The 24,511-nt window shown below is 43.0% G+C and overlaps 1 protein-coding gene across 1 annotated transcript in view; it reads left to right on the forward strand.

Moving 5' to 3' along the window:
• Positions 1-17,151, forward strand: part of grm5b (glutamate receptor, metabotropic 5b) — a 51,672-nt gene extending 34,521 nt beyond the window's left edge. The window contains exons 7-18 of the mRNA XM_053423024.1: positions 3,878-4,113; positions 4,860-4,981; positions 5,992-6,116; positions 6,207-6,375; positions 6,733-6,859; positions 10,548-10,665; positions 10,881-11,067; positions 11,514-11,672; positions 11,967-12,092; positions 12,727-12,909; positions 14,122-14,288; positions 16,068-17,151. Of these exons, the coding sequence (XP_053278999.1) occupies positions 3,878-4,113; positions 4,860-4,981; positions 5,992-6,116; positions 6,207-6,375; positions 6,733-6,859; positions 10,548-10,665; positions 10,881-11,067; positions 11,514-11,672; positions 11,967-12,092; positions 12,727-12,909; positions 14,122-14,288; positions 16,068-17,151 (2,803 nt within the window). The remainder of the gene's footprint in view (positions 1-3,877; positions 4,114-4,859; positions 4,982-5,991; positions 6,117-6,206; positions 6,376-6,732; positions 6,860-10,547; positions 10,666-10,880; positions 11,068-11,513; positions 11,673-11,966; positions 12,093-12,726; positions 12,910-14,121; positions 14,289-16,067) is intronic.
• The last annotated feature ends 7,360 nt before the right edge of the window (positions 17,152-24,511 follow it).

The raw sequence follows: 24,511 nt of genomic DNA on the forward strand, positions 1-24,511 counted from the left end.
CATGAATCTACAGGACCGTGTCGTTGCACTAATGTTGGCAGTAAGGGAGAGTTGGCTATCGAATGTCACACCCAGGTTCCTAGCAGTCTGAGTGGGGGTTAACACGGAGTTGTCAAAGTTAATAGTCAGGTCGTGGATGGGAGAGTCTTTCCCTGGAAGGAAAAGTATTTCAGTTTTGTCAAGGTTAATCTTCAGGTGGTGTTGAGACATCCACTGAGAGATGTCGGTCAGACAGGCAGAGATTCGTGCTGCTACCTGTGTTTCAGATCGGGTAAAAGACAGAATTAGTTGGGTGTCATCAGCATAGCTATGGTAGGAAAAGCCATGTGAGTGAATGACAGAGCCGAGAGAGTTGGTGTACAAAGAGAAGAGGAGAGGACCAAGGACTGAACCTTGAGGGACCCCAGTAGTGAGAGGACAAGGTTCAGACACAGATCCTCTCCAAGTTACCCTATAAGTGCGTTCATTGAGGTAGGAAGAAAGCAGGGAGAGAGCAGAGCCTGACACACCCAGGTCCTGAAGGGAGGAAATAAGGATCTGGTGGTTCACTCTGTCAAATGCAGCAGAGAGGTCTAGAAGGATGAGGACAGAGGAGAGAGATGCTGCTCTAGCAGTGTGAAGCTGCTCAGAGACAGCAAGGAGGGCAGTCCCAGTTGAAACTGCCTTGAAACCAGACTGGTGAGGGTCAAGAAGATTATTGTGGTTAAGATAGGAGGAGAGTTGATTAAAGATCAGGGTGAAACCATGTCGGTTTCACCCGAGCTTTGTTTGATTTGCTTTCTCAATTGACATCTGATCTTCTGAAGCACATTCAATGTCCTTCTGTCCTAAGGAATCAGCTTGTGTCAACTTCAATAGCATTAAGCATTTAGCTAACATGTTCCTTTAGGGTTGAAGTTGGGGCGTTCCAGCTTCGTGCTGGCAGCCAATCACAGATTTAAGCTTGGGAAACACCATTGTTGGTTTTCATGCTAATGTCCCATGGTAGCTGTCCAGTTAAAGCACTCTACAAACTCATCGTGTACGTATGAGTGTTCTGTAACTGGACATTCTCACACCTGTTTGGAGCATCAACAGAAATGCTGCCTGTTCAATTTGAACATGGTGATGTCATGAGTTGCACAACTGCATTGTGGTTGTTTTGCTCTGTTTGCATTGTGTGTGGCAGAAGTTCGGAAAAGCTCAACGATTTAAGCCGCAGCCGAGGCCCCAGCCAATCAAATATACCAAGAAAAACAAATATTCAAACACAGGCGCTGTGCAATCCAGTCACATTCATGCAAAAAGAAGGTAGATACCGATGGTGAACAGGGAAGACAGGGCAAACCCCAAAAGTGAAACAGAAGTGTCTCGATCGCCACCAAGTGGCAGGCTGCAGTATAGCTAATTAATCCTGCCTCCTCCATGTTAGTTGATGGGACATGGGCCTTATAAAAAAAAAGCACACACTTTAAAAAAAAAAGAGGGTTTCTGTCATTGTAGGTAGCTCTTATCACAAGTGCATTTTGTTCAGTAGATGTGGTTTTAATTCGTTATTTGGTGCTTTAAAAACAACCTCATGATTGACAGCTGAGACGGACTTGTGATTGGTCAAACTCGTGTATCGATGGGACCTTTCTAAACCTCGGCTTCATTCCCAAATCTCTCTACTGCACTGACTCTGGCTCCATATGCACAACATGGCTGATATGTAGTCAGGATGTTTTAGCTGCATTTCTGGATAGTGGGAAGAAGTGGAGTCACTTCGTCCATCTTGTCATCTGTGGTGCCACAAACACTGCCCCCCCCCCCCCCCCCCCCCCAACTGATTCCAAACAACACATTTATTTTTATGTTTACAGGCGTGTTCTGACATAGAAAGGATAGCCATGATTTATGTTTACAGCTCAGAAGTAGAGGGTGACGAGAAAAACGTCAAAGTCAGAGAAAAAGAGGGACAGCTACAGACACCCAAATGGTGACAGACGGAGAAAGCAGTTTACATATGCACACAAGCACTCCAAACGGACCAAGGCGAGGAGGACTGCTGTAGGAGAAAATGAGTTTTGTTCTCTGGAGGCTGAGAGAGAAAGGGGGAGAGAGTGAGAGAGCGAGAAAAGGAGAGAAAGAAGAAAGTAAGAAATGAACATTTCCATCGAAAGAAACCGAGGATCATTGTTTTGTCTGAGGCCACATTGGCAGTAGCTGTGAAAGGAGGAGAGATTTGTCTTTCACATCCACTTCTCTCTCTTTCCCTCCCTCTTTATCTTTCTTTTTCTCTCGAACACACACACACACACACACACACACACACACACACACACTCTGTGCCATCTTTACCTCCTTGAGGAGCAATAAACCCAAATCTCCTCCAAAAAATGCAAACGACAGTGATAAGTCTCCACAGTTTATGAGCGTGTATTGTGAAGAGGTTATATTCGTCTTGCTGGTGTCTGACGGGGCACGGCGGCTGAGCTGCAGCCAAAATACTCCATTTGACCTAGATCATCTCAGCGCCCGACTGGCGTATGTTGGTGTGTGTCAGTGCGTAGTGTTTGTGCATTTTGTCAGCGATATGAAGAATTTTGGACAGTGCCCATAATACTAAAGAGCTCCCTCCCACATGTCTTCTGACTCCCTGCTTATCCTTCTGTTTTCGCCGTCTTTCACTGGGCTTCTCCCTGATTGCTCTTTCTGCTCTCCCTCTCTGATTTTTTTGGGCAAACGACCGCACCATATTGGTGCCCTGTGCTTCACCTCTCAGCCAAAATGTTTAAATCACCCAATAACCAGCATGCACACTTACGTAGACATGCACACACGTACATAACGAAGCAACTGTAGTAAGACATTTTCAGATATGAACTCTGGAAAATTGTTTTTTGAATTTGCCTTTCACATATGAAGAAGGCAGCGAGAGTTTGTCCAACTCAGATGTGTTCACAACAACAGGAACATTTCCGAAACATTCAGGTGAAGGGTTGGCCTACAGCATGCAGGCCAACATCATGTATGAGTTCTGCAGAGTGTTTTTGTTTAGGCACATCGGCATGAGCGTCAACCTTTCGAATATCATTCTTTCCAAGTAGACATGTTTGTTTGCTACTTCTACGTGCTTGGCACCTCTATTTTCATCTTGAAGTGTTTATAATCATCCTGTTTTGCATCTATAATGTGTTAGAATCGTCATCAACACGCCCACTGCCACGCTTGACATTTTCCTGCTGCATTCTCACATGGGCTCGCTCAGACATTTTGTGGACATTTTACCAGAGGGGCTGGCAGGAAAAGGACATTTGCGTTCTCACACACAGCCCCCACCCAGGAAATGTTCAGGGAAACGTCACTTCAACAAGTGTAAACAACCTAACAAAGACATGAATGCTTGATTGGACTGGTTAGAAAAGTTCTCAACTACATCTGCCACACTCCAACGTTCTAGTACTTCTTCTCCCACCCCTTTTCTTTCCTCTTTGCTGGCGTCTGCCCTCCGACTGCACCATAGTCAATAACATACTTTTTTGACATTCTGCAGGACAAGATATCTGCAGGAAAAAGATGTGTCCTTAACACTGAGCGAGACTGTCCTCAAGTTAACACCATGTTCTTTTAAGAATGTCAATTTACAATGGTTGGACACAAAGAAAAGTTGCCCTCACACTTCTATCTCAGTCTTCTCCCAAATTGTTGATGTTTGAAAATGATAAAATGTCCAATCAAATTCTCTCTCAAAAGCCAGTGCAGCAAAATCAGCAGAAGTCTGTTGGAATAAAGAACTAACGCCACCACGTAGAAAAAGGAATGATGAAAATTGTCCTTGGATTGTATGACCCTTTTTCAAGCCTAACATATACATTGAATTCTTTACTTAATTGTGCTGCTTGTCTTTCTGTGACAGTGATGGATGGGCGGACAGGTACGACGTGACGGACGGTTTTGTTAGGGAGGCAGCCGGCGGTATTACCATCAAGCTCCAGTCGGCCGACGTGAAGTGGTTTGACGAGTACTACCTTAAACTTCGGCCTGAGAACAACATCCGGAACCCCTGGTTTCCAGAGTTCTGGCAGCATCGCTTTCACTGTCGGATTAAAGGCCACCCGCAGGAGAGCAGCAAGTACAACCGCACCTGCAGCAGTGAGTACAGACCGGAAATAAGAAATGAAAGTAAACGGGCAGCCCAAGGAATTCTCTGTAGTGACAGCACTTTAATATCATTTTTCGATATGACGAGGGATTGTTAGCGATACAAGTTACGTTTACTATTGTTTATTGTAAAATCCCTTGAGACATATTTGGGAAAAGACATGAAATTCATTAGCAGTGAATGCTGAGTTACAGGCGGCCGTATTTTTGTGTTGACAATAATCACATGGAGAAGAAGGAAAGTGTTTCTGTTTTCACATCACAGGCTACAGTTTCAATCTGCTTTTATTGATATTAATGCAAATAACATACACTCACAAAATACAAACACATTCAGTAAACAACCATACACACACAACTTTCCTATTCATCTGTTCATTTCCCTCGGGGCTGCGAGTGCACTCTCCCTTTATTTCAATGTATTCGTCTCCCCCCCGTCCCTCTCGGTTACGGCTCCTCCATTAATCAAACCGGTGCGTGAGAGCGGCATCAAAGGGAGTCATGTCTCCCTTATTCTAATGGGAAAGAATGTGAAACAAATGAATGGGACAGAAAGGAAGGAGATGTGGAGGTGGGAAGTGGCCGATGAGAAAAGGGAAGAGAGCAGTCTTTGATGTCAGGAAGAAAAGAAAAACACTTTGTTTCATAATATTAGAAAGAAAACGTGAAAGTAGGAATTGCACTGATATGCCTGAATTTTCCATTGGTCCTCTGTCCCTGCCCTCCCACCTCCGCAGAGCGAGAGTCGCTTCGGCAGCAGTACGCACAGGACACCAAGATGGGGTTCGTCATCAACGCCATCTACTCAATGGCATATGGCCTGCATAATATGCAGCGGGCTCTCTGCCCAGGTTATCAGGTAGGTACGGCTGGGATGAATGAATAGAAGGACACTGTGACTCAACGAGACGAAGGGGGTGGAGAGTGGGAACGATCGAAAAAAAGAAGGTGCCAAACGGGTTTTTGCGCCCATGTTACAGTATGACTTGTTTCCACAGGCTCCATATTTACCTCTGCCAAGGAGGTTGTGTTTTCATCGCTGTGTGTCTGCCTGTGTGTTAGATGGATTACACAAGAACTAATGAAACTTGGTGTCAGGGTGACATATGGGTCAGGGCAAAACTCATTTGATTTTGGAGTAGATTTAATAAAGGGGGCAGATCAGGGAAAATACTAACTTTCTTTAACATTGGGAGATTTTTTCAATGTTATTGTGAATTTTGCAATAAATTATACAGAGATCTTTATGAGGGACTCATATCTAGATACTATATCGAGTGTGTGAAATTTGTGGCCACTTGATTTAGTGTATTGTTGAATCTCATATACAATTTCCTGATGAGAACCCAAAGGATAACATGTACAGACTTAAACAGTACATAATAATTATATATAAAATAGGAAATTCATGTGGAATAGTAGAAAATGTAAGCAATCTCAATCATTATCTGTATTTTATTCTATACGTTACTTTCTGCGAGTCTTACAATTAACTGAGATGTAAACCGAAAGGAAACGTGTCAGACAAAATGGTTCCTTTCTGTTCACTGGTACAATCATTGGTGTAAATGTCATAGATAGAAAAACAATACTTCCTCACTGCTCCTTTCAATCGTCATGTCATTTGTATGGATGACGCACTGTGGTTTGATTTCCATAGTGTTGCGATAATCATCCTACTTTGAATATACAGTTAAGGGTTAACTGGAGGAGCTTTAACAACAACTTTATAGCTGTTGCATTCAGTTTTATCATGAAAGACCACTGACCACCATTAAAGGTTACTTGTGTGCACACACAGATTCTAACCTGAACATGTGGATCAGGACATATTTGTTTTACATGACAGGCCTGTCCATGTATTTTAAGGGCCTATGTGATGCCATGCGACCTATAGATGGTGCCACACTGCTGGACTTCCTGATGAAAACTAACTTCACCGGAGTGTCAGGGGAGGGAATCCTATTCGATGCGAATGGAGACTCGCCCGGCAGGTGGGTGCTAGAACTGGACAGAAATTACATCCTCTCCTTTTTAAGGGGTTTTGTGTTGCATGTTTTCATATATGCTGGTTCTCTGTACAGGTATGAGATAATGAACTTTAAAAAGATGGGGAAGGACTACTACGACTACATTAATGTTGGCAGCTGGGACAACCGCGGCTTGAAGATAGACCATGATGAAATCTGGCCCAACAAAGAGGCCATCATCAAGTCAGTCTGCAGTGAACCCTGTGACAAAGCACAGATTAAGGTAAATACAACTTATACAGATATAATTTATTTGTACCTGCTGTATAATAGAGTGTCTATTCTGTAATAAGTTATCATTTTAAAAGTATTGTTTATATAGTGAGTCCAGCACCCTGACCTGGAAAACAGAAAGCAGTGGTAATAAGTGTACATGACGCAGTTTCTTATAGGCCAGTCGAATTCTTATCAATATTGGTTCATAAGGAATTTTTTCATTCTACCACTGTAGCTTCATAAAAGAAAAGCTCCATTTGGACACAGTGGCTGGTCGAGCTGAGCTGACACTGATAAATAATCCAGCTCACTGGTACTGGAAGGTACAGGCAAACATTCACGATGCACACTCTGCCCCTTCTAGGTGATCCGTAAAGGGGAGGTGAGCTGCTGCTGGACGTGCACTCCCTGCAAAGAAAACGAGTTTGTGTTCGACGAGTACACCTGTCGAGCCTGTGAGCTGGGCTCGTGGCCGACCTTTGACCTCACAGGTCAGTGTCTGCGTGTCTGTGGGTTTATTTTTAACCTGAAGTCTCAGTCAATTCAACACAACATGAACAGAAGCATGACAGTGAGCTCATGGAACAAACTAACTATGATCCTGCATAAAACCTTCTAATATCAGGGAGGTAGCAGTGTTTTGCTATGTTAACTATTAAATATTTAAGCGTCCTTAAATATGAATTAAGGCAAAGTCATTTTTTTTAAGCTTAGGTTTAATTTAAGATGAGAGTAAGTCCTCAGGAAATCAATGTAAGCCAATGTAATGTCCTCTGAAGTCATGGAGACGTGCTTGTGTGTGTGTGAGGACCTTTTCCAGCATTAACACTGACCTAGTCAGGACCAGTAGACCTCATGTGGATCAAAACTTGGTCCTAATAAGGCACAACTTAATTTCTGAGCTTCTGGTTAATGCTAGTGGTAAGATGCAAATTCAGGGTAGGTTAAGGTAAGGGTTAGGTATGAAATGGTCCTGGTTAAGGTTAGTGCTAAGTTTTTCGATTAGACTGTCCACAATGAATGGAAGTCAATACAAAGTCATAATAAGAATAGCTGCACAAACCTGTGTGTGTTTGTGGAATTAAATAGTTGTGTTTTCTCTGATACAATGTGCTATTGCAGCATTTGTATTACTATGATACAATAAGTCCTGCACAAGTTACATTAGAGAAACAGAGAGAAGAACCGACTGTCTCCTCTCCTCTCCTCTCCTCTCCTCTCCTATTTCATCTCCTCATCCTCTCCTCATCCTCCTTCTCATGAGTAGCGTTCAATGCAAATGCATCTCAGTTGCAATGAAAACGTATTTACCCTCCACTGCGTCCTCAGCAGCTGGTTTCCTGTGTGCTTTTCAGCTGCTCATTACAATGCTTTGCTAGCTCCTCAGCATGCTCGATGATTAAAACATGAACCGAGCCCTGTTGAAATTCAGATTGAGCATCTCTGCCAGAGACAGAAGCGTCCTGCGCCTAAAACACGGAGTGAACCAGAGAGAAAATGACATAGAAAGTGGATACTGAAAAACGAGGGGAGGAAGAAGATAGAAAGAGTGTCGGGGGTTACTAACTTTTTTTTGTGTGTCACATCTGTGCGAGTACATGACTCATTTCATCAATAAATGCTGCGTGTCGCCCAGCGGGGGGGTTATATGGAAACAGTAATAATGAGGTGTAAACAAACTGCTTGCCCTGCTCCTCTGGCAGAGATTTTGATCTATCCTCAGGTCATAAAGAAAGGAGAGAAAGTGGGGGAGAGATAAAGGGGCAGAGGGAATAGCGCGAGGTCTCAGCTGGCAGGGACCAAAGGTAAAGTGGGTGTGAAAAAGGATAGAAAGCAATAGGAGAGTTTAGGGTGACGGCTTTAGAGCAAAACAACAAGAAAAAAAGACTGTGAGAGAGAATTGACTTTGAAACATGAAGAGATGGTGAGAGTGAGTTTGATAGGGAGGGGGAGAGGAGGAGAGATGGAGATTAATAGAGGCTGTGGGAGAGGCAGTGACCAGGGAGAGGAGCAGGAAAACGTAAAAAGGGAGGATTAGCTCTGGGATTTGAGCCTCTCCACTGATGAGTAAAGTTCCACAAGTCTGAGCCTGAGAGTGTTTAAAGGAGTTTGCCTCAAAACTTTATATTGACTCAAACCCTCAGAACCGTCCCCCTCCCCCCGACACACCAGTATGGCCCGGGGTCATACACGACATGGTTTCCTGCAGCTTCTGTGAACTAATTAAGATTTAATATCCAGAGGTAGTGGATGCACACCCATGAGAAAAACACTGATCTGGGATTTTCGGCCCCAACACTTAGATTTATGTGGGCAGGATTCATTTCTCTGCAGGTTCTCACTTTTCTGCAGGTGGATGGTCCTCACCAGTAGACAGGGGACACCTGGCGAGACGGGAAAGCTGCAGCCTTTTATGTCTGATATTCTGTTTTTAATCATGATTTATATTAAGTTATTCAGCTTTAACTCAAACTGCATTAGGAGCTTTTCTGGGACATGAGCTGCATCCTCAACCAAAAGTTTCCTCCCGACTCAGTTTATGTTCCTGATTGTTACCATCCCCATGGTTCTTCTTCAGCAATTAGACTGTTGTTGATGCCCCTGGACCCAACCGATCTCTGATTTAATAGAGTTAACGACTGTGTTGAGAAGACATCATTAAATTACTTAGGTCTGTTTAATGACTGTTCTGTCTTATCTTCGCTCTGCGATTTCCAGTACGATACAACCAGGTGTGTATGTGTGTGTGTGTGTGTGTATGTGTCTGAGAGACAGAGAGAGAAAAGAAGATGTGGAGTGACGTGAGGTTTTAGTCTACATGGGCCCCGGCTGTTCTTGTACGTCCAGACCATCCAGCTGGATAATTTCAGCCAGTGTTAAGACCGATCATAATTAAAACTGTCCCTTTAATTAATGGGTCTTTAGCTCCAGGCCTACGAGGAAGACAGAGATGGAGGGAGTAAGGTGGAAGGTGAGAATTAGGGAGAAAGGTGGGAGGAGTGAGGATGAGGAGAGATGTGGGGAACGATGGGAACAGAGTGATGGATGAATACTCCAGAAAAGAGAAATGAGCGACAGGAAGGGGATCAAGGTTGAATGACATGAGCAGAGAGGATGAAGGGGAGGCACAGATGGAGGGAGAGGAGAAGAGCGGGTGGACAGAAGAGAAATGTGTAATACAGGGAGAAAAGCAAGTTTCAAAACAGCAGATAGCAGGTGAGCAGCGGTGGATAATGAAGGAGCCCTGTGGAGTAATCCGTATAATATTTTATTAGTGTCTGGATATGTTTAATTAATGGATTTCATACAGATTGATGGAAAATAAAACAAATTACACACACTAATTCCATTTTACCCATGTTTTCTAATCACGTTTAACTCCTTTGCTGACCCGCAGCAAAGGATCAGGTGACGTCTTTAGGCTCGGTCACAAATACCCGAATGTAACAGTGGCGGTACCTTCACCCCTCCGATCACTTCCAATCAGGAAGGTTGAGGAGGTGAATAAAAACATTTAGGGCGAAACACATCCGCTGAGTGGCTTCGTCATTTGCGTGTGTGTGACAGAGGCTTCAGGCTTCAGGCAGTTAACTGTTGAGGCTTTTCCTCTACCCCTGACCTGTACAGTTTGCTGCACACTGATGTCTCACCTGAGCAGTTGTGGGTGAAAGCTTGATGCTAACAGAAACCAATGGAAAGAGAGATAATTATATCAATACAGTGTTGAATGTTGACTGGGGAATGTCTTACCTCAAGTTTTCACTGTATTGTTCAGTTGCTGACCTTCCCACGCATCTCAGCAAACAATGGTGGTAGTGTTTGTTGGCTGAAAAAAAGCCTAACCCCATAATAGAACCACATTGAAATCCACTAGATCTGAATTTTTTTGGGGATCTTCACCAAACACTTGGAATTGGCCCCTTAAAGATGCCTGATCAAGATCCATACATTATTCCTCGGGAAATTGGTGAAAATGTCAAAAAAATGCTTTATCTCACATTGTGAAAGAAAGTGGGACAATTCCTTGTCCAAAACTGAATGGGTTCATTCCTCGTCCATGTCCCATGTGCCCTTGAAAAACAAAAAGAAGCAAAGAGGAGAGAAAACATAACCTCCCGGGCTGAGGTAGAAGCTCTTGGTTCTTTTTTTGTTTCATGAAATCCATCCCTTTTTCTCCAGGCTGTGACCCGATCCCAGTTGAGTACCTGCGGTGGGGAGACCCTGAGCCAATAGCTGCTTTGGTCTTCGCCTGCCTCGGTCTAATGTTCACATTCTTTGTCACTGCCGTCTTCATCAGGTAACCAATCTCTAATCTCAGTCACATAAACACTGAGGAAAACGATAGATAATTATTACAATGGACAGAAATAAACATTTGAATATCTACTTTGCACATTTCTACTGTTTAGTCTGTGTTTCCTTTGTGTGTTTAAATCCTTCTCTGTACACTACACAGTATGTCTTCATTTTCCATATTTGTGCACATAAGTGAATGAACATATCTGTATTTAGATTTCGGGACACCCCGGTGGTGAAATCTTCCAGTCGGGAGCTGTGTTACATAATACTGGCAGGGATCTGCCTGGGTTACCTGTGCACCTTCTGCCTCATAGCAAAACCCCACATTATCCACTGCTACCTCCAACGACTGGGAATCGGCCTGTCCCCTGCCATGAGCTACTCTGCACTCGTCACTAAGGTGAGGACGGAATTAAGCATTTTGCAAAATGAATGTGAGGTAAAGGCTGCGGCAACTGTGAGAGGTTCAGGGGTAAAGGACACATCTGTGGGGGGAAGCAGGGCTGTGCGACTGAATGAGAAAGATGGCGAGAGTGAAGTGATACTTCAGAATATAATCCATTTTTAAAAATTACAGTGAGAGGGTATGGGAAACATAACATCAGAAGTCAGGTTATAGGGCATTCCTACACTGGGATTTTGGCAATGAGCATTTGTAACAATGTTACATTAACTTATAACATTAGCTTAAACAAAATAAATTTCCCTCCATTTATATCACTACATTTTGACTCCTGTGTGGCTTTATTCTTTCTTTCCCACAAATAATGGCCCAAGTAGGAGGTCCACTGTGTTCAGTATGTAGTTAATGAAAATACCCTGACATTGTTTGTTATCTGACCACAGACAAACCGCATCGCCCGGATCCTGGCGGGCAGCAAGAAAAAGATCTGCACCAAGAAACCTCGCTTCATGTCGGCCTGCGCTCAGCTCATCATTGCCTTCCTCCTCATCCTGCTGCAGCTGGGCATCATCGTGGCTCTCTTCCTCATGGAGCCACCTGAGGTATCCTAAGTGTGTGTGTGTGTGTGTGTGTGTGTGTGTGTGTGTGTGTGTGTGTGTGTGTGTGTACATAAAAAAGGAATAGATCTTCTTCTGTATCATTGTTCTTAAGACTATTTGACACTTACAGTCAATTAATGAGAATGTTGTCAGGCGTTGTACTGTTTGCAGTTCTGCTGCAGTACTTTACTTTTAGTTCTTTGCCAGTAGATGTAAAGTTTTGGGCTGGTTGTTGAAACAAATGCCTTTTCTGGTTCTCTAATTTGTGATGCCATGTTCCCTCCTGTTTCTCTTCAGGTGATTCATGACTACCCCAGCATCCACCAGGTCAACCTCATTTGCAACACCACCAACATAGGTGTGGTGACGCCGCTGGGATACAATGGCCTGCTCATCCTCAGCTGCACCTTCTATGCCTTCAAGGTACTATCGCAAGTGCTTCTAAGTAATTGTAATTGTAACTGTAATAACAACATTACAGTTCGGAATTACAATAGTGAATATGCTGAAAAAAATGGAAATCCTAAATCTTCACAGGATAAGACATACTGACAATGAGTGGGGGCTTTAAAGCTGAAGTTAGAACCATAGGTTATTAAGTCTGTGAACATGTCCACATGTGTCTCTTTTTACAATTTGTACAGTGCACACCATCACACGACAGAAAAGCAATGATGAAACCACTGGTAATGTATTGCTGCTCTACAACCTTTCAACAGCAGTAAATGAAATTTCTACTGCGACAAACACATAAAAAAAAGTCAATGTTTAATTCTCGGTGGCCTGTGAGAGCCGAGTGGTAAAAAGAGACAGCAGCTGAAATGGACTGTACTGCAAGCAAATACATTTTCTGTGATAACAAACATAGCGGCAGAACAAACCAATATAACTGGTGGTGGGGGGTTGCGACCCCATGATTCACATAATGTTTCAAACTGTGATGCAAAGGCAAATGGTTTGCAGCGAACACAGTTTTATCTTCAGCGGCTGTATTGAGATGATTGAATATTTATCTCACTCGTCTCTTTTCTCTCTCTCTCACTTTTCTCTCCTCAAGACCCGCAACGTCCCGGCTAATTTCAATGAGGCGAAGTACATTGCCTTCACCATGTACACCACCTGCATCATCTGGCTGGCCTTTGTACCCATCTACTTTGGGTCCAACTACAAAATTATCACCATGTGCTTCAGTGTCAGCCTCAGTGCCACTGTGGCTCTGTGCTGCATGTTTGTACCAAAGGTAAGGCTGGTTGTTCTATATATATCTTCACATGATTCAGTCACATTAAAAACTGTGAAAATGAAATGAAATGACTTATTATCTATAACTATAACTATCAAGTTTTTTAATGCACTTATTATCCAATATATCTGACATTTTTTTGTGTTTTTTTACTCCCTGCTATCAATATCATGATTCAGCCCCTAAAAAAAGGATTTTGGTCAGGCACTACTTGTTAGATGTCCATTAGTTGTGAATTTTATTAACCTCAAACGTAAATGGTTGCTATCATTCTTCATCACTGCATGAGTTATATGAGCCTTCAAATAACCGTGGCAGCAGCATCAATACTCGATGGCACATTAGCATTCAGCTCCCACTGCTGACACAGCCACTCGCTGCATGCTCTGGTACTTGGTAGTTGTCTAGGTTATGAGAGCAGGGAGGTATTCTCTAGAGTCGAACCTCATGGACCTGTCAGATAAAAGGCAGCATTGGGTTTCACATGTCTGGAATCTTTTGTTAATGTTTGTCTGTATTTTGTGTGTTACTGAGGCCCTTTTTGTCGGTTAAGTCATGGTGCGTGTTGGAGGGTCCATGCTCGGGTACTTTCAAATAAACATCAGCCTCTCACGCTCAGCCATGCTTGTTTACGTTTGACGCCGTGTCATCATCGGGCATTGGAGCGCTTTGTTATTCGGAAATTTTAAGTCGTAATATCTGACAGCTGAGTTGTCTTGAACGCAGCATTAACTCATGTGAATACCGTCACCTTTGTTTAACTACTAGTGAAGATTTCTTAAAATAATAAGAAACACTTGTATTTCACTGTATTATTACTTTGTCCAGTCTTATTTTAGACACAATACAGCACAATATATTCTGATGTGTGAAAACTTAAACATGACTATAATGTACTAAAATATGTCTTGCTTGTGACCATGGAGAGTTGTAATGCACTGGCAGAGCTCCCAGTAAACAACAAATGAGGGTTCAGGTTGAGTTTGTGAATAAATAATTAATAAACTGAAATTAAATCTAACTAATTTCCTGCATTGAAGTCAAAAACCCATTTCAAATATTATCCTGTGTTATGGTTTCTCCCACTTTTTATTGATTTTAACAATCAATAAAAACAATCAGCCGCCTCTTTGGAGAATTGTATGTTTATTAGAGCTCTATGTTTGCTCTAAATTAACTGGTCCTTTTGTGTTTTAATTTCTCAATCAGGTGTACATCATTTTGGCCAAACCGGAGCGTAACGTGCGCAGTGCCTTCACCACAAGCACCGTGGTGCGCATGCACGTGGGTGATGGCAAATCTTCCTCGGCTGCCAGCCGTTCATCTAGTCTGGTTAACCTGTGGAAGCGCAGAGGCTCCACTGGAGAGACACTCAGGTAAGTGTGTGTGTGTGTGTGTGTGTGTGTGTGTGTGTGTGTTTGTACACTAGTGACGTCAGGTTACACTTCAGTTACAGCTGAAGGCACCATTTCTGTAATGGCCCCACTCTGAGACGATTTGTGGGGTGTGTGTGTGTGTGTGTGTTAGAGAGAGAGAGAGAGAGAGAGAGAGAGAGAGAGAGATTGATTCTCTGAACTCCTCTGAGCAGCCTGACTGTTCTTCTGACCCTGACATGAACTGCAGACAATGGCCTAATGGAAATGTGGCAAAGGAGAGAGATGGGAATGAACTGAGGAAGGCAGGATAAGGGGAGGAGTGAGAGAGAGACAAAATGGGTGTTGGGAATGGAGAGAGACAGACGACGACCAGAAGCGATGGAAAAGAAAGAGGAAAGCACTTAAAGAGTGGTATGAAAGAACAGACCTAATGTATTTCACACCCAGCTTAAGGCCATCCTGAAGTCATCTACTGTGACAAGGAAGCGATCAGAGGATACAAAGGGAGTGACGCACAGCCACTTGCGCAGAATGAAAAGGGAGGAAAAAAGTCATTTTCGTCTGTCAGCAGGTTACTCCAGCTCCCAGCCCGCTTGGCAAGCAAGATTTCAATCACACTCTTATGAGACATGTCAGGAGTGTTTCCATCTTTGTTTCTTCCATTCCTCTCCTCCGTCTGTGTCTTTTGGCCCTATCCTCCTCTGTGGGTGCTGGTAATTGGCAGGGCTGTCTATCTCCTCGGTGCGGGGCTGGAAGCTGTTGCGTTTGAGATGCTGTCATTGTGAGACAGACGTGTAACCGCTGGACCACAAGTGGGAAAGCAAGGACATCTTAAAAAAAAAAAGAAGTAATGTTTGAGTGACGGTTTGGAGCAAGTTTGAACTGCAGAGGAGTGATTGGTATTTATTCACCAGTCATTAAAATCATCATCATCAGAGCTGGATGTAAAATAGATCCATTAAGTTCTGTGCAACAAGTGGTTCTCCCAGTAGCAGTGGTCCTACACGCTCCACAGCCTTCTCTTCCTATGGGATGTAACAAGTGGATCACTTCACTGTGCATGTGCATGTGCAAGTCGACACATGCAGCAGCATATGGATACGTGTGTGTGTGTAGACGTGTGCAGTGTCTGTGTCTACAGGGTTATTTCAGTTAGCGCCCAAGCCGTGGCGATGTGAGGTTTAATCAGAAGTTCCACTATAGATTAATCACACTAATTAACCTGACAAAGGGATAAGAGGAGACAGGGCGCTGTGAGAGATGTGAAGAGGAAAGTGGAAAAAAAGATGGTTAGCAGAAGAGATAGAGAGAGAACCTGACAAAGAAAAATGGAAAACCAACTGGCGGAGGAAAAAATAGAGCAGAAAATTAATTGTGATGAAATTACTCATCATATGAAGTCCAACCGATTAGTGGCTCCATTTAAAGATGTGTATTTCTATTAAATTACATTACTCATCCAGGAGAACACGTTGGAACTAATACAGAACAGGAACCGTTGGTGTAATGTTTTTGCTACATGTATTTTTTTTCTGTTGCAGATTTGGATCATAAATCTAATGGACTATCCGGATAGACTTGTGTCAGTTTCATTTTTCCAAAGTCTGGTTGGCTTCTCTAGTATTACCAGCCCTAAGCTTTCATCAGAAATGTAGTTTGTTTTGTGCAAAGACCAATTCAATTACTCCAAACTGACCAAAAGGTTGTTTCTGAAGGGGATGAATCTGCCTTCAAACATTAAAAACAACCTTCTCTTCTATTTTCCTCCGGTTTTAACAGCTCCAACGGTAAATCAGTCTCCTGGGCACAGACGGAGCGCAGCGGCTCGCGTGGCAACCACCTGTGGCAGCGGCTGTCCTTCCACATCAAGAGGAAGGAGAACAACCAGACCGCCGTCATCAAGCCCTTCTCCAAAACCTCTGAGGAACGCTACTGTGGAAGAGGCGACCTTCCCCCGCACGTTCCCCTGCCCTCCCTCCCCTCCATGTCCTCCATGTCCTCCCATCACGACATCGGACCGGACAAGACCCTGTACGAGCTGTCGGAAGCAGAGGAGCGCTATTCGATCACGTACCGGCCGCAGACGCCCTCGCCGATCAGCACGGTCAGCCAGAGATTAGGGCCGGGTTTAGGGGAGGAGCCTCAGATGTCTGGTATTCCAGCGTACCCGGGCAGCATCTGCAGCGGGGGCAGCGGCAGCAGTTGCGGTCCCATCAGCAGCTGCTCTGTCGTCACTGGGAGTGATGGCCGTTTGATCATCGTGGACGATCACCCGGGGGTGGCCCAGAGCTCGCTGATGGATCAGATCAGCTGCGTAGTAAACCGCTTCACCGCCAACATCACCGAGCTCAACAGCATGATGCTCTGCCCCTCTCCCACTCACTCACACACAAACAAGCACACTCCCCCTTCCCCTCAGCCCACCGACCCCTATCTGTTACCCCGTGAAATGCACGCGGCCCCGACCCTCACCACCTACGCTGATGTCCAGCCCCTCCCACCTGTCGAGTCCAGCCTGGGGGGCCGGGGTGGCTGCCTCGCTCACCCTATGCCTCATTCACCTTACCCACTACCGCCTCCTCACCCCCAGGCTTCCCCCTCCCTCTCCCCTATGCGCGGCGGCCTGGTTAGCTGCCTGAGCGGCTCCCCTCTTAGGAGGGCGGAGCTGGAGGAGGAGCTCTTCGCGTTGACTCCTCCTTCGCCGTTCCGTGACTCTCTGGCGTCCAGCAGCAGCAGCTCGCGTGGCTCTGAGGCAGACCTCTGTCTCCCACCAGTCCCCTCCCATCCTCCCCCCTCTCCCCCTTCGCCCAGATTTAGCAGACTGACGCTCAGAAACTACAGCCAGAGTTCCTCCTCACTGTGAGGCAGAGATGACAAGTTGAGAAAATGCATCAGTGAAGAGGAGCGCCCTAAATCAACGGGTCACGCAGAAGACGAAGAGACTGAAATCCGTTTTTCTCCCTACGCGGAGTCAGAAACCTGACGTGAAGGAGTCATGGAGGGCTGGTTGGCGAACGCACCAAGCTGTGTTTGTGTTTACATGTTCGCAGCGAGATGCAAGTATAAGAAGCTTTTCCCGCGTCGTGTTTTCTTAGTGCTGTCTCTGACAAGTCGGACGCAAAGAACTGCAAAAATAACCACGGTAACGTTGCAGTGGTTCGGTGTCTGTAGAGCCACTAATCATTCTGGAAAGGTCTAGAGCTACTGATCATTTAGGTTTGGGTAGTGGCCTTAAGGTAACATGGCTATACACTAATTAGAAACTGTGAATATGTGTGTGTGTGTGTGTTTGTTTCTGTGTGTGCATTGGTATGTTGTGGCTGTATCTTACTTAATGAGAGTTAATGGCAACATGACAGTATTGATGAGGTCATGTTCCAAAAACCTGTATGGCCTAAAAAGAGGCAATCAAGGGCACATACAAATCTGCTTGTACACACACACACAAACACACACGCACACGCACACACACACACACACACTCTCACACACACAAACACACACACACACTGTAAGGGAATCACTTTGTAAATAAATGACAGGTTGTGGATTTGTCTTTTGATGATAAAATCCAAGATGCTTCTGACAAAAGTGCATTGTGTTAACACACCGCTCTGTATGTTACTCTGAAGAACTTTTATTCAGCTGTTCCCTCCTCATCGTTTTCTTTTCCTCAACCCCTCGTTCTCTCGCTGCTTTCTTTCGTTTCCCCCCTGCCACGGTTTCAGTTTTTTCTACTCTTTCAAGTGTGTGTTCTCTTCAGAAGTTTGAATGTATATTTTCTACATGACTCCTGAAGCAGTCGGGACCAAACCTTTTGTACCTCTCTAATCTGTCTGTGACTTGAGAACGAGGGAGACGAGGGATCGACGCGACCTGGCCTCGTTTTTTAAATATAAACAGCCTCGTCATTAGATTTTGTTTCAGGTAGATTATTGGATGAAATCTGACCTCAAAGCTTATTGTTAGAGTGTTTTTAACAGAGAGTGACGTGAGGCTTAGCTGGATCCCAGTCGTGACATTTTCTCTTGTTTGTCAGCGGGGCACAAGCGTCGCTCGGTTTCATCAAAGGTGTCCGTTTGAATGGAATTAATTGGAATCACATTCGTCTCTAATGTTAGCCGGTGCATATTGATAGATTCACGCTGGGAGAGAGCGAGAGCGTCCTCGTCTGTCTCAGCCTTGACCAAGGTCCTCTGTCTCACAGGTGCTATGAGCCGTTTAAAGGTCGCCACTCTTTTCACACAAGGAGGGGCTGAACATCAGAAGAAGACCACAAATCAAAATGGAGCATTGACCCTTCATAACTGTGAAGCTGCTTTCAGACATGCACTGAAGTCCGCACATTGTCCTCAAATTTAGTAGAGGACCCTGACCCCTTTTTACGTCATGTTCTGCCTCCTGCATGATCAACTATGGTACCACTCCTCACCTGAATTTTGAAAAACATTTCCCGTGGTCTAGAAAACGTCTGATCTGGGTAATCTCCAGTTGTGTTCTTCATATGTGAAAGCCAAACTCCTTTTTACCTTTCCAGAGTTCATGTCTGAAAGTGGCTTTAGTCTCACGAAGCCAACCTGGTAGCAGAGACTGATTGACATCCAGTTAAAAGCCGGTCCAAATGGAATCATGGACAGGAACATTATACCCACTTGTCAAACTGGATGAACTTAAAGGAATAATTCCCAGTTAAAACCTGCGTTCTTGCCGAGAGCGAGATGACACGTCTGCAGCTCTTATATCTGTCAGGAGAATATATCTGGTGTCCGGTCTGGTGGCATGTTATTAGTGAGCTGTAGAGGAGCTGTTCGGCAGATTGGACCGTGCCAGGCTCATTTTGTCTCCAGTGTTTATGCCAAGCTAACTGGCCGCCGGCTGTAGCTTCATACTGAATGGACAGACATGAGAGTGGTGTGGATCCTCTCGTCACTCTCAGCATGAAAGCCAATCAGTGTATTGCCAAACATATAACTATTGCTTATCCTAATCCAATACTTTGTGGATTGGGATAAATGTTGGAAATCAATGTAATCCAGATGGTAACTGCATTTTTCAAAAGGAGACATGGTTTGGTACATATGGAGAGAATCACTGTCGATTATTAGATTAAAAGTTGAAATTCAGTTGCTCAAATTCAATGTCTGTGTAGATCAGTGGTTCCCAAACTAGGGGTAGGGGCCCCCAATTGGGCCACGAGACACTGAGGCTACATCCATACGACAGCGTTTTAGTTCGAAAACAGCCTTTTCGATCCGTATCAGTTTTAATCGCCATCCACTCTAACAAGCCTGCACGCACATATCACGTGACCACTCGCATACACTGGGAATGCCCGTGCCAGTGTGCCCAGCCAGGCATGCAGACACGGGAATTTTCGCAGATTGCTTGAATAATAGCTTGTTTCCTACACAGTTGTATCATTGTAAAATGCAGGATTTAACTGCACAGCAATTGTGAGTAAAGACAACACGGTCAGCAACGCTTGTAATTCATTATCCATGTTGCGTTCTACGCTGGTAGCAGAAGTACAAAATACAGAGATATGCATGTTACAGATTTGTTCTTCTTCTGATAACTAGCTCAAATACACATCCTTTGTATCCTTCATCTGACTCCAGACATAACGGGGGTTGCAGGTCTCTGGCACCTTGATTTTGCGGGGCACAAGCTGAAAAGTTTGGGAACCGATGGTGTAAACAGACCTGAACTTGAAAACACTACAAAGCCTCCAACTGACTACTCGACCATTGAAGCTTTAGGTACAAACATATGCCTTTGAATGAAATATTGTACTTATATGTGCCAACACTTGAACAGCATTTGAGAGTACTCAGAGCAGTGCTGGGATATAAAATGTGCCGATGAATGCATTCACTAAGATGCTTTGAGAAATGGGACCTTGGCCTCTAGTCACAGAGGAAAACAAACCAAACCAGAAATCTAAAGTTAGAAAGTTGTGATACACAACACCAACTTTTTAGACATTTTTACAAGAGGAGTATTACCTGCAACAAAGACATGGATTGGTAAATGGAACTCAATCAAAGCTAATGAGACTGTTGCTATCACAATGACAAAATGTTGCCTGTGTGTTATTGTCCATTTTTGGTCCATTTTCAGTGTTGTATTTCTGCTCTACAGTAGCCAGCAAGAACAAACTCAGACAAAGTGATTCTGTAAATAATAAGGGCATGCGAAGACAGTTCTGTTTTGTTTCTGATGAAAGTACATTTATTTACAGGCGGAAAAAAAGGACAAAAAAATATGTTTTTGAACTGTGTTATAACATACAGTACCGATATGTGTTACGACTACAGAAACTGTGTTACCACTCTGAATGTGTGAGTGACCATTCCTATTCAAATGTCTTGTAATTCAACGATATAATAATAATTGATATGAATATGATTCATTGTGCCAAAGGGATAAGAGAGGGTCTAGTTTACTAGCTTGTGGGTAAATACATGGTTTCATAAAAAAAAGAAAAAAAATGTAAATGTGAAACTGTTTCTATCGTTTTTGGATATTTTCATATAATTATTCCACATTTTCCAGTGTTAAAGCAATATTATCCTTATACGTAGAAGGTGCACATCGGAGGGGTCGCTCAAATTATTAGCAACGTTGTTCTTTATTATACTGTAATCACTGGTGGGCAACAAAAAGAAGGATATGGGTAGATGAGTTTTTTTTTTTCTAAATCTATATTTAAAAGGAGACATTTATTATCTTCGAATTGCCACGAAGGTGTGATTCCATAGTATTGCAGTTTTCTCCTTTTGATTCTCTGATCTAAACAGTCCGATCTTCTGAAGGCAGGGAAGATAGTAAGAGATGATTTGTGTGCCATTAATTGTTTATATTTTGCATTTTTTGTAAAGAATTGTACTGCCCAACTCGATTTTGTTGGTCTCTGGACCCTAAAGTAAAGATTATGAACTTGGAACTTGTGCATAAACGCACAATCACCATCTTGGATAAATGTACAGAGACTTTATATGATCTGCAAGAATATCTTAAAAGTTTTGTTTGTGTCAATACCTCTACATCTATTCATTTAAATCTGGGCGGGGACGGTGGTCACGAACACAAACCAGTGTTGGTGTGGAGACATTTCCGAGAACGGGCCGGTTTATGTGCAGCTGTCACTGATATTGTTTCTAACGTGCCGGGAGCTTGCTTTGCTGTTTGTTTTCAGCCCCTTGGGTGAGAGCCTCGACAGTTGTGTGCTGCCTCTGCAGAAAAAGACGGGATCAGTGTATTACATCAATTGCGATCTTATTCTTTATAAAGGCTCAGATCTGGGACCATCGCAAATTAATATACCACACCATTAACAGCATATAGTCATTAAAGAACATAGTCATTAACAAGTGGTTAGAATGATTGAAGGTAAAAATTGTCCAAAATTGTCAAATTATTACATTTGAGAACCGTAAAAAATATTTACATCAAAGATGATGCGGGTGTTAATTACATCTGTCATCCTTTATGTGTAATTGTCATTGTTTGGAAATTATAATTTTTATAGAAGCATGGCTCCACATTTCAGCCCTACCTCAAGGATCACAGAGAGGTACCACTTGTAGGAATCGGGGGTGATCTCTGCTTCCCTTCATACTCCAGCCACAACATGATGACGATTATGATTATTATGATGATGAGTAAAATCGTATGATCGCCAGGAAGATGATCTCCAGATGATGTCCACCCAAAACGCTGTCTGCTCCCTTAGCTCTGTAAATGCACTCTAAAGAATTGGATTGATAATCCCTGCACTGGAAAAATACTTTTAATCCAGATTTGTTTATCTGCTGATCGCAGGAACCCAAGGTCATTTATTTTAAACCTTCTGAATGAGAATATGAATAGTTTAGACTTTAACCGGTCACTATAATGGTGGTGTGTCGGGCTCCTGTGAAAATGTTCTCTTGATGTAGCCACCCTGCTGTGATGATCTGGAGGAAAACATCACTGTCTACTCCCACCTCCTAATATCTGTGCTGAGGCTGAGGCTCTCTGTAGACGGTTAGAAACATGGATCAACAGAGTTTAATCTGTAGTGAGACAGAGCCACTACCACACCTGATTATATTTTTTATTGGACACAAAACACAGAGCTATGTTTACTGTGTAAACACCACTTTGACAAATGGTCGTGTATATGCTGTCAGGGCAGAAAGCAAACGGTCTCTTGTGACTGCCTGCACTAAGGGTCTAATTATTATAAGAGTAAATCATGATGAACAAACCTCTGTGAGTGTCATTTGGCAGACTTAGCAGTTTCTAACCTTTTAAACAAGGTTTATGAAATAAGTAAATTAAAAGATGTTTAGATTTATTTTTAATTACATCTGGAGAGGTTGAGTTTGTCAAGGCCGAAATCCAACAAGCTTTCTTCCCTCTTCCTGCCAACCAGGGAATCCATTCACAGTCATGTCTATTCTGGTCTGTCGTCTTTTTCTTCCACACAAATCAGAAAGGGAAGAATGTCGGTATCGATAAAATCCTGAAGATGCCCGTCTCTTGAGCTGAATTCATAGTCTTCGCATCCGTCACTCTGCTGAGGTCAACCCCCTCGGAGTAAATTATATTATTTAAGATTTAGGATAATTAATGTAAACCAGTATACGTATCAATCCATTGATATTTTCAGGAGATGCTAAGGGCATTTAGACTTAAATGGCGGCGCCCTCCTCATCACGAGATACAGCACATATCACTGTCCCTGAGAATGAACCTTCCTGCAGGGACTTTGAAGGAATTCCCTCGCCTGAATGAAACCCCAGGCCTGCAGGGGGTGACGACTAAATGTCTTAAAAGTCATCAACAGTATTTTTGTAAGTTGCGTCCAAAGCTGCTTATTTGAATGTTTTGTTTTTTTTATAACCGAGTAAAGGGCATGTGTTGTTTTATTATGTGGTGGTTTCCTAAGCCAATAGAGTAAAACGACAGGTTTTAGGTCAGTATAGGTCGTATAGTGCAGAGGAGATTGTGTTGTGTAATAAGAAGTTATAGATTATGTATTATATTGATCATAAGTAAGAGAGGAGATTGCCTAATGGGGCAGTGGATTCACTTATTAACTTATAATTAAGCAGGTGAATGTGGGATGTTTCTGTTTTCCAAAAAGATTGGGCTGGTTGGAGAATGTTCAGTATTGTGTATTGATGGTTTGTGAAATATATTGAGATGAACGTGTTTCATTTGGTGAGAGAATGAAACCAAACTGAGCTGTGATATTACACTACATGACACACAGTTATCCCTGCAGGGGACCATGGATCTCTAAGAAACCAATCTTGTTTGTATTTACATATTCCTCATATGTACATCATCCTGTTTGAATCACAGCTGTGGCCACAAACATTATTAATACCCCAGCTTTAAATTCAGATGAGGTTCTCTCAGTATAGTGTTTGACAGTAGAGCGTTAGCGATATGAATAATGCCGTCGATAGAAGTTTACATCCTCACAGCTCACTCGAGATAATTCAGACGGTCACGTTTTATAACAAGATTCCGTTGTTGTGAAGTTTAACAAGCTCGTAAACACATGTGGCGTTTGTTTCACTCGTTTTTCGACGAAGGCAGCTCATCTGCATATAAATGAAGTCCCTGTGCTGTGCTCTTATCTCTTTACAAACCCAGACCAATCAAAAGTTTCATTCCGCGCAGCTCATTAAAGCAGATACTTTGGGCTTCATGATAAAATGGAAAATGATGAAGAGTTTGCATAAAGATAATTAGAGGGTGTAGAATGTGATTTATATATATATATATATATTTCTCTTTAATCATTTAGAAGTATTTATATAGTGCAGGCAGGAAATGACCATTACTCAAATTAAAATGTATGAATCATTTATTTAGGCTTATCGACCACATCGTATCCCCGGTTATCCTCCAGCTGTGTTTTATCAGTGTGTTCTTAGCACAAGCTCCTCCACTCAGTGCCAACTTTCTGTTATTATATTTATTTATTTCAGATGCTGCTGCATTTATTTTTTTAGTGGGGTTGGATAAACACAACAAAAAAGATTCAGCTATAGGATCCTCTGTGGTGAAAAATGTAAATTATATATGTATATTTTCATAAGCTGATTAACAGTGCCATATAAATATGATGAAGATTACTTAAATATATCGTTTTCTTAAGGAAGCTTTGTAGTGTTTATCCACCCTGAATTATTTTGTAATAAACCGGACTTTTTCTTTTCATT

This window comes from Pleuronectes platessa, chromosome 5, assembly GCF_947347685.1.
Source record: "Pleuronectes platessa chromosome 5, fPlePla1.1, whole genome shotgun sequence".
Lineage (NCBI taxonomy): Eukaryota > Metazoa > Chordata > Actinopteri > Pleuronectiformes > Pleuronectidae > Pleuronectes > Pleuronectes platessa.